The sequence below is a fragment of the Acanthopagrus latus genome, chromosome 10 (genome assembly GCF_904848185.1).
Source record: "Acanthopagrus latus isolate v.2019 chromosome 10, fAcaLat1.1, whole genome shotgun sequence".
Classification (NCBI taxonomy): domain Eukaryota; kingdom Metazoa; phylum Chordata; class Actinopteri; order Spariformes; family Sparidae; genus Acanthopagrus; species Acanthopagrus latus.
In genome coordinates this window covers 16,136,142-16,146,909 of record NC_051048.1, presented here as the reverse complement: position 1 = coordinate 16,146,909, position 10,768 = coordinate 16,136,142, and the positions used below count along the sequence as shown (strand labels likewise).

At 40.5% G+C, this 10,768-nt stretch overlaps 2 protein-coding genes across 2 annotated transcripts; both read left to right on the top strand.

The window, feature by feature from the left end:
* Window positions 1–1,989: 1,989 nt before the first annotated feature.
* LOC119027363 lies at window positions 1,990–4,124 on the top strand. Its single transcript, XM_037112503.1, has 5 exons — window positions 1,990–2,044; window positions 2,174–2,881; window positions 3,227–3,355; window positions 3,440–3,480; window positions 3,593–4,124. The coding sequence occupies exons 1-5, from the start codon at window positions 1,990–1,992 to the stop codon at window positions 3,710–3,712; spliced, it is 1,053 nt and encodes a 350-aa protein (XP_036968398.1). The 3' UTR covers window positions 3,713–4,124.
* A 3,602-nt stretch (window positions 4,125–7,726) lies between these two features.
* On the top strand, window positions 7,727–9,605 carry LOC119027362. The gene is made up of 5 exons (XM_037112502.1): window positions 7,727–7,778; window positions 7,893–8,585; window positions 8,709–8,834; window positions 8,919–8,962; window positions 9,082–9,605. The coding sequence occupies exons 1-5, from the start codon at window positions 7,733–7,735 to the stop codon at window positions 9,199–9,201; spliced, it is 1,029 nt and encodes a 342-aa protein (XP_036968397.1). The 5' UTR covers window positions 7,727–7,732; the 3' UTR covers window positions 9,202–9,605.
* Window positions 9,606–10,768: the final 1,163 nt, after the last annotated feature.

Genomic DNA, 10,768 nt, shown 5'->3' with positions numbered 1-10,768 from the left:
GCATGTGGGTTGGCACCACTGTCCCCGTGAGCGTAAGAAGCATTTAAAAATGTGGGTGGGACAATCTAACGAGGGTGTGGGGGCTCCTCCCTTGCACATTTTAAATAGAGTTGGTGTGTTTTCATGTATCCTGGTTCCTTATAACAGGTGGATAGCGCTTTTTTCCAAATAAATTGGCAAAATTATGAAAGCATTGGAAAGTTTATCCAGATAACATATTTGAAGAGAAAACGATAAAATTACAGAAATGCATTTGTTGACTAAATTATAGGCTAATAGCTTTGTAGCATGGGCCACTGATATATACATATATGTAGTTTGTATGGCTTAAAATACCTATGGCATTACCCACCTTACTCTTATCTCTGATTGGTTGGCTTTGTTGGATATGTTTACTTTGCTTGACTCAAACCATCTTATAGTAGTTCTGGTAATGGCTAATTTAAGCAGTTGTAGTTTTGCGGATAAACACACCAACCATTTCAGCCTCTCTCCTGGTCTTCCACTACTCCTGTGGAGGTCACTCATCCGCCGGAGCCACTCTCAAGAGTGTGTCTGCCCATGTTCGACAGAGCTACGGAAATCTATGGCAGCATTACCGACATGTTACCATTTCCTAATTATATGTTCAGTGGCTGTCTTTGTTGTGCTGTGGTGGAGCTGATGCAGCATACTGTTATATAGTAGTCGTCCCAGCTGCGGTGTCTCTTTTAGGTGGAGCGAACAGGCCAGGTGGAGGAGTACTGCCAGGGCTTCCCACCACTTGGATCTTCCTAAAGAGTGATGAGACATTCTGAATTTAAACAATTTCCCCCGGTGATTAATAAAGTATTCTGAATCTGGATCTGAATCTGAAAGAGCAGCCCCAAGGTAGCAGAAGACCAAGAGGATGCAAGATGCTGAAGATCTATCTGGGTGCAATGTAGCAGTGATTTGGAGTTTCATTGATTTGGGGAATTTTTTTTTTCAAATAAAAAAGTGAATGGATGTGATAACAAAACACTTTTGCAGTGCTCTGAAATAGGCACTGAGTGAATATACAGTTGCACTGTAAACATGATGAAAGTGTGTGTGTGTGTGGGTGGGGGGGCTCCAACAGAGCAGCGCCAACAAATGGAAACTATGCGATGAAACAATGGCCTACAACAACACACCTTCATCTTCTCCCTGCCAGCATTGTTTCCTCACTTCATCAAACTAAGTTTCAGCAAAAACATACACGTAGCCCACCGCACACCCCAAGTACTTTGGATTTGTTAATCCTGTTCATTTCCGTAAATAACAGAGCTACATTGGAGCCTGACTTCTTCTCAGTCCACTCTGGCCAAAGACTTTGCCTACCCATGGCTAAAAGATTTTGTTGCCTCTACTAAAGTTTCAGCCCGATTAATGAGGGCTTATTAAGCCCTCATTAATCGTTTGATTTCAGAGAGATACTCTAATGCTTGCTACATAATATGAACATAGATTTCTGGCAGATTAAAGTGCACTTGTGCTGTGCCGAGGAATATGTTTATCTGTTTTGATGCAGTAAACCAAATTACATTTATCCTGCATCATATGTAAAACTTCCATTATTGCACCGACCGTATTTTTCGATCTTCACCACCAATCGGAGAGATGTCTGGTAATACATCTTGTGCCTTTTCGAACAGGTTTGTTCTGAAAGCCCCATCTAAATACCTGTACCAATGTGACCTTTTTGTGCTGTTGATATTGGCTTATGAATGTGAAAGACTCTCGTTGTATATGCGTGTACCATTTTTATGTTCTAAGTGATTTTAAACATCAGGTAAAAGGGTCATGTTGTAGTTCTAGCACATCTCTCCAGGTGTCTAGACTCAAGAACTAAAGTAGAGTTGTCTTCACTGTTTCCAAAATAGGTCATTCACTGTCACTTCTTTGTGAGCCAATCAAACACAGTCCTCTCACTTTAAGAGGAGAGAACGGATGAAGGATCTCTACATTCGTCAGGAAAGTTTGATCACAATGACATCGCTGAAGTTTGCATTATATCTGGCTTGTCTTTGCTTGTGGAGAACAGGTGAGTTTGGTCTTTTGTGGATCTATTTTTATCCTTAATGATGTAAAGTCATCCTTGATACAATTTCTCATCTTTATGATGAACTTGTTGCATTCATTCTGCTCTTCTTTTTGTCTCTTTTATGTTCAGCCCTGACAAATGATACTGAATTGTCCAAGTCTGTTCATCAAGAGAGTGGACTTTTATCACAAAAAGTGGGAGACAATGTGACATTACGGTGTTTCTATAAGGCGGACATTGCAGCATACTTTTTCTGGTATAAGCAGACTCTGGGACAGAAACCACAGCTCATCTCTACCTTCTATAAACATGACAAACAGGGCACTTTTACTGATGAATTAAAAAACAATCCACGCTTCACACTGGATAGTGGAAATGGCAAAAATCACTTGAAGATCTCAGATTTACACATATCAGACTCAGGTACATATTACTGCGTAGGTTGCTATGCATACCAGTTGCAATTTGGGGATGGCGTCACTGTCAGTGTGAAGGGTTCAGGTTTGAACGTCCCAGCTTCGGTCCATCAGTCAGCATCTGAGATCGTCCAGCCAGGAGGCTCTGTGACTCTGAACTGTACAGTACACACTGGGACCTGTGATGGAGAACTCAGTGTTTACTGGTTCAAACAGTCTCAAGAATCTCATCCAGGACTCATTTACACCCATGGAGGCAAGAATGATCAGTGCGAGAGGAAAGACAACACACATACACACACCTGTGATTACAACTTGCCGATGAAGAGTCTGAATCTTTCTCATGCTGGGACCTACTACTGTGCTGTAGCTTCGTGTGGAAACATACTGTTTGGAAACGGGACCAAGCTGGACTTTGAAGGTAAGTACTGCTATGATTCTAGCAAAGAATCATGATCATGATTATGATAATTATAGCTCAACCAATAATGGATTTGTCAAGGCAATACTGATATTATGATATAATACATAGATACAAGATATAATTCTGATATGTGTGCCTTTGATTTGGTGTTTGGTTTTAACCAAGATACATACAGAGCAGAATATTTTACAATGTATAAGGGCTCTGGAGGACAAACTCATTAATGGGCTCATTACTTCGAGCTTGCCTCAACCCTCATAATAAGGAAGGAGCAGCTGACTTGATCAGCCTGGCTGATTTAGCGTGGTTCTGTAATGTCTCCTGTTGCTTGGCTGTTTGCAGATGAGAAGAAATCCCCCGACCTCCTTGTGTACTACTTGAGTGGAGCTTTAGCATTCACCATGGTCCTGGTTGTTTTACTGGCTCTCTCAGTGTACAAGATAAAGAAAAGAAACCGCTGCCAGTGTACAGGTAACTGGTTCCGTTTTTGTCTAGCTCCTAGTATTCACTGGAGAAGGCTTTTAAATAAACCGCTTTGTCTGTGTTTCACAACAGAATCTCCAAGAGTTTCAGCTTCTAACACATCAAACAGAGAGGTGAATATTATCTATTTACTCTAAATAAAAGCTATGTTACATACGATGTCTTTACCCTCAGAGCAGTTGGTTGTTTTGTGGACTTATGTGTGGAATATATTTCTTGTGACAGGGTGACCAAGATGCAGACAACCTCCATTATGCTGCTTTAAATGTCAAGCTGCCCAACAGATCAAAACGCCAGAGGAACAACACCAACAATGAATGTGTGTACTCCAGTGTAAAGCAATAGATCTTGACATGTGTCTGTATTTTTGTGTTAGGTCGACATTTTTAACAACTCTTAAAGGTGCAATAAGTAAGAATTGGCCACATGTTGAATTCATACTCAAATAACAAATGAGGGGCAGTGTACCACCAAAGTAACTGCTAACTCCAGCTGCCGTTATCTAGTTAGCTCAATTAGCTGTGAAACTAGCGCTCCTATTAGCTGACTCTGGCTGGACTGGGAGGTCAGAGTACTGAGGGATTGTTTTTACTTATGGTCTATCACCTCTTGAGGTACAGAGTGACTTGGGGTTAGCTGGTTAGCATGCTTCCCTCAATAGATAACTCTGCAATTCAACACACCGGTGTCGCTGACATATGGTCAGAACTGTTAATTCATCACATTTTGTTAATAATCCTAGGTATTTTTAAAAAAATATATTTTAGGCCAAAATTCTTACATATTTTACCTTAAAAGTTAAGTCAATTATTTATTTTTTTGAATAAAAACAGCTTTGTCAATATGGTACATACACATACAGTATAGTGAATGTAAAGTGAATGTAAAGGCTTTGCTTCTGCTTTTCATTCTGAAGTAAACAATTGCTTGTTTCACAGTGTAATGGCTATAGAAAAGTGACACCATCCATGCATTGATTGGTTCCCAATAAACCTTGCTTTCACTATGCTATTCAGCTTGCTCAAATCCAGTATATTTAAAAGGCTGAATGATGTAATGCTACAAGTTAAGAAGGGAAGTTTTTAAATATATATTGTGACACTTTTTAAAATTGTGTGAGTGCATGTGTGTGTGTGCTGTATAAAATATAGATAATCAAAAATGTAGTGCTGTCATGTCAGAAAAGGCCGGGAAGCGGGTTTTAAGTCATTAAAGACCTCACCATTCTACATGCAATAAATCACTTACCACAGTTGGATCAGATCACAACCAGGTAACCACTGCACTCAAGAGAGCCCTGAAGACATCTGGATTTAATCTCAAGAAGCACCAAAGCTCCACATCAGTGTGGTTTTCCAGTGAACACACTTCAAAATGTTGGTAGGTGCGAAGCCTGTGAGGGATCATGGCCTGTGACACACAGTTTGGTTAGGTTCAGGTACCACAACAACCTTTGTGAAGTTTAGGAAAAGATCATGTTTTGGTTAAATAAGTACATCAGTTCTGTACATGACGTAAGTGTAAGTAAAGAAGCGTTGACTTTGGTTACAAACAGGAAGGTCTTGCTATGTTTGACCTATTAGCACATAACGCCTTCATCCCTGTTTACTCTTTGTCACCACATCACCTGACTTCCTCCTTTGCTGTCATCACAATTACTATGGGAACTACAGCTTGCCACCAAACAATAAGCTAAACTTCCACAGGCATCCATTTTTAATGGTGAGGACAGGCAGGTATTTAACGGTTCATTTAAACAGCAATCAACCACTTAGCTTAAACAGAGTATTTCCTGACTGTCAGTGGCAGGTTGAACTGACTGAGCCAAAAGTATCCACTTGCTGTGTTCATCTTTTTAGTTTCTTTGAGCACTCGTAATGTAAATGACCCTGTTGATTCTTGGAGGAGGTATGGGTGATTCGATTGCTGGCTAATATGAAAGAACATGTAACTAAGACAGTTTAGAGGCTGTTGGAAGACATTAGCTGTTTCCCCTTGCTTACAGCGTTCATGCTAAGCTAGGCTATAGTGTTGCAGGTTTACAGAAGTGAAACTGACTTTATTCAACCCATCTAGGTAACAAACATGAACATTTCCACAAAGAAAAACCAAACAAACAAACATTTTACTCATCACTTTGATTGAGAAAACACAGTAGATGCAGTTGCAGCCACATTTTGCTGCAGACTAGGCCAACTGATCAGGTCTTTGCGCGGTATGTTGTCGCAATAATAATGTAGAACAGGGCAGAGTTTGCTTCCTAAGCAGAAGGAGGGCAGATAGCATGTTGAATTTAGCTGCCATTTTAAAGGATATTTGATTCTGCAGCGAATGCAGAGATGAAGCAGTCATGTCAGTGAGACCTGTTGACCTTGAAGACGCTTTACTGTGTCTCTTGTTCACTGCAGCAGCCTCTGTGGTTTTGAGCAGGAAGCGGAGGTGTTCTTACCGGGCAGTCAGACTGCAAACAACCCTGTGTTAGTACACAGGCACAGTGTTTGTGTGTGGGTGTTGTTTAAGGTGTAGTTAAAACAGTGAAATACAATCCAGGAAGTCCAGTCGGAGTGGCAGAGTCATGCTTTTGAAGGAGCCAAATGCAAGATATGGCCAGAATTTAATTTTAAAGCATTAAACAATGAACAACTGAGAGTTAAGAAATGACACCATTATGTCAAAGACATCTTTGTACTGTGTTGCAGAGTTGTCTAGGGAGACATTTTACACCCTTCCAGAAAAATACAACTGTACACAATCTGAATTCAAGTTTCTTTCACCAGACTCATACTGTCTTAACTGCCTTGTAAACTCACTGTTCAACACACTTCATCTAACTCACCATAAACAAAATGAAACTCGCTAAAACAGTCTTGGTTTGTCGTTTCACAATCACCTCTTGTTTGATCAAAATAAGCCAAATGACGGACAGTCTTTCGCCTTCTGTGTCTTCATGCCTCTACTGTCCCAGCCTCTCGTGTTTAGTTGTTCATGGAGCCACAGACTTGGTCAGCTGTAAATCACCTCCATGCCATATCCCATGCTTTCTCAAAACTGGCATCTGATGGTATCAGAGGCTCTATTCAGTCCCTGTCTATGACTCGGTTGTGGCGCAGGTAGACTTCCATCAGCTAATAAGACCACTTAGCTATGCTGCTACTCAAGCTTCTTGTTGATGGCAGCTAGTCGCAACAGCCACGGATAGTGACAGCAAACATAAGTCTAGCATAGTTAGCAGTAAGCCATTATGCTGCCCCATATAGTCTTTGAATTCTGCTACCTTCGAATTCTGGCCACTTCTTGCAAAATACATCTTTAATTACTAATAAATTGTTTTTATGTCAGTTAAACTAGTGGGTTATGGAACAACAGGGGTAAGAATAAGATAGTGTGTCCATGATCGTTTCTGAGCCTTCACCGCATGGTTACACACTCAATGTTTTTCGGCTTTGCTCCATGATATCGACCTTGGTGTCCAGTATTGATATTTTTCAAAGTATTCACACTGAGACTTTTGAATCCAACTGCCCCCCCGCCCCCATGCTTTTGCTTAGTATCTCTGTCGATACGGCAGCTACTGTGGTTTTCAGCAGGATGTAGAGGTTTTGCACTGCCACATGAATACTCCTTACGCCAAAGACCATGAAAAGATCCAAAGGAAGAGGAGTTCTTAAGAAGTCACATTTAATCACACAGGAAAGGCTGAGAACTACATACAACAATGAAAGAAAAACAAAGGAGAAGAAACGCTGGTTGCATCAGGCAGCATCAGATTACAGAGTGCTCAGACAAAAAGATACAAGCTGAAGTGAAAGAAAATGACCATCATTAAAGTTTACAGTAGCAATTTAAATTCCAAAATTCTGGCTCCAAAACCTTGCATTTCCATTAACTCTACCACTAGTGACATCCAGCAATAAGGGCTGTACTTAAATCAGGATGTTCAGAGTTGACTGTGAGTCAGCACTTCATTCCATTGACACACTTTCCATTTTTATAAATACTCAACAATATTGTCACTGAAGCTTTTTTGACAGGTAGCTAAATTATTGTACCTGCATGTTGCTGTGTCTGTGGAGTATAATGATGTCAGTCGAATTAGACTGTGCTACACTAATTGATATAGCGCATATTCCTTTAATTTCCCCTAATTTTACATAAGACACCACAATGATGAGCCATCATTTTCTTATATCTCCACTCCTGTGTGAAAGTACTTAAGTACCAAAGTTGATGAGAGGTGGAGGTGAACATCTTCATGTTTTTAAAGTGGGCCGTAGTGTCACATGAGGCTGGCCAATCAAACGCAGTCTTGTCTCGTAAGAGTGGAAAAAGAATTGAGACTGTGTCACTCATCACAAGGATTTGAACATGATGACATCTGCGCTTGTATTCTCTCTGACATGTTTGTTTTGGGGTAAGTTGTGTTTTTATGGCTCCAGTATTTTTTTTTCTATGTTACTCATACAAATGTGTCTATGCTGAATTTTAAAGTAAATGTGCATTTGTTTTGTCTGCCATTCCATTTCAGCTCAGACAACAGCTCTGAAATTGCCCCCAACAATTCATCAAGACAAAAGTTTCAAATCACTTGAAACTGGAAATAGCTTGGCTCTGACATGTTTCTATGAAAATAATTTTCCTGCAAGGATTTACTGGTATAAACAACCCATTGGACAGAAGCCACAGCTCATCTCTTCCTTCTACAAGTTTGAAAAAAATGGAACTTTATACGGTGAATTCAAGAACAATCAACGCTTCACACTGGATACAAGGGACGGTAACAATCACTTGAAGATCTCAGATCTGCGTATTTCAGACTCTGCTGTTTATAACTGCATAAGTAGCTATTTATCCACCTTAGAAATATTAGAGAGCACAGCTGTCAGTGTGACGGGTTCAGCTTCAGTGCTTCAGTCAGCATCTGAGATCATCCAGCCAGGAGGCTCTATGACTCTGAACTGTACAGTACACACTGGGACCTGTGATGGAGAACTCAGTGTTTACTGGTTCAAACACTCTCAGGAATCTCATCCAGGACTCATTTACACCCATGGAGGCAGGAATGATCAGTGTGAGAGAAAAGACAACACACAAACACACACCTGTGTCTACAACTTGCCAATGAAGAGCCTGAATGTTTCTCATGCTGGGACCTACTACTGTGCTGTTGCTTCATGTGGACACATACTGTTTGGAGACGGGACCAAGCTGGACTCCCAAGGTAACTAACTTGCTAGAAAAGATTGTTACATTTGTAAAATAGTCAATCTTATTCCTTGTCGAAACTTAACATTAAAAATGTAAATATGCTAAGGTTCTGTTTCTGATGTCCGTCTCTCTGCAGACAAAGGTGACTCTCCTGTTTTGGTGTATTTCTTGAGTGGAGCCTTGACACTCACCACCATCCTGGTAGTTTTACTGGCTCTCTCAGTGTTCAAGATGAGGAAGAGAAACACTTATCAGTCAACAGGTAACTGATACTGTCTGTATCTGACAGCTTTTATTTAATATATGTATAACTTTTGAATGAACCAGCTTTATTTGTGTTTCCCAGAGTCTCAAGCAAGCTTTTCTGCTCCCTCAACATCAAATGCAGAGGTGAAATTAATGCACGATCGATGATCCATGAATTACAATCAAAATATCCTTTTTTATTGCACAACAGAATTTGGAATTCGATCGAAACCCTAATCCACTTCTACATATTTTGTCATCAGGGTCATGGAGACGCAGAAAACCTCCATTATGCTGCTTTAAGTGTCAAGCTGCCCAACAGATCAAGAAAACAGAGGAACAACACCAACAATGAATGTGTGTACTCCAGTGTGAAGCCCTAGAACTGGACCTGTTTCGGTGGGAATAGCATGGGAACGTCAACCACAGCCATCAGGACACCTACTCATGTTACAAAATCTGCTTGTTCTGGCTGACATTTTTATGATGCTTGATGGAAAATCAACATTGTACTGCACTGTAGATCTGTCCAATAATTTTGAACCTGTTGATCATAATGTTTATTAAATATTCTGCTTGCCATGAGTCTTGATTAATCTCCTTTCCATCTGGTTCAGATCACATTTTAAATAAATTTCATATGGTGTCAAACCAAGTTCCAAGTGGGTTAAGGAATTTGACTTTTTATCTGGTGATCGTTTTCTCTTCCGTGTCTCTGAGCTCAGTGTAGCCTTTGATAAGTCTGAAGTAAACCAGTCCTGTTTCTGACTGTTATGCAGCAACTGTATCTCACTAAATAAGTCGAATCTCGAATCTAGACTACTGTTCAGAATGGTAGGGGTTGACACACTGTACTGATTATTGTTAATCTCCTTGGTCAAGCCTGTCAATAAAAGCTGCCTCTTAAGACATCGGGTCTCCTAGCATCTTCTTCAAAACCACAAGCTGAAAGAAGGCACAACTTCTTAACAAATAAACAAATTGTTTAAGTGTACGCTATATTTTGAACATTTTTGGTGCTTTACATTATTGTCAGACAGCGGTGTCATGCAGTCTGCAATGGGCACAGCCACACTTGAGCGTAGGAATAGAGCTGTTGTACAGTTCAGGAAATGTAGTGCCAAAGAATAGGGATGTCTGACATCAATGTATAATGGATACATATTTTCTAGACTTGCCCTCTTTTTGGTGGCTAAAATACGTCATGCTGTCTGCCGTTTAGCAGCACGATGCTCTGCTTCCCTGTCGATGCTACGCCATGCTTCACGACACATGGGGAGAGCTGACGGTCATCTACTGAAGTTAACACACTGTAAAGAGAGAGGTACCTCGTACAACCCCACATCAAATGAACCAAACTATCAAGTACTGAGGCGTTTAATTTGATAGCGGTTTGATCAATAAAACATGTTCTAAAGACAGAAGAGCAAAAAATTCAAGCTGGGTTCAAGAAACAGAGCTAGTTTCACTTTCACATCTGAAAAGAAAACAGAATACAATCCTTTACTTGAGCAGACAGCCGAGGTATATTGAATGCTGCCCAAGTATGTCCAAGTATGAACCATCTTAGCATTTTCAACATTTACACGTTTTTATCAGTCCAGGAGAGTGACACCAACCATAATCTATTAACTTATGTACAATCTGCCCTTGCACTACCTCTCCATTCAGCATTCACACATGCTCTGCAGAGAAACAGAGAGAGACAGGTGTTCTCTGATATCACATCCCTTCTATAAAAGTACCACTTGTGATGCAAACCCTAGTTAATGTGGGCCTGCTTATGCCGTTGTTTTGTACAAGCTTCAGAGCACCGGGTTCTGGCGTTGTCACTCTGTACCATGTTGGTTTAAATAGTTTTGACCGGTTTCATCATTAATCACATGCTTCCTCACCATGGGCCCACCTGCTGTTGTGAAAATGTGATTGTGTGTGCATCAAGGTGGACAA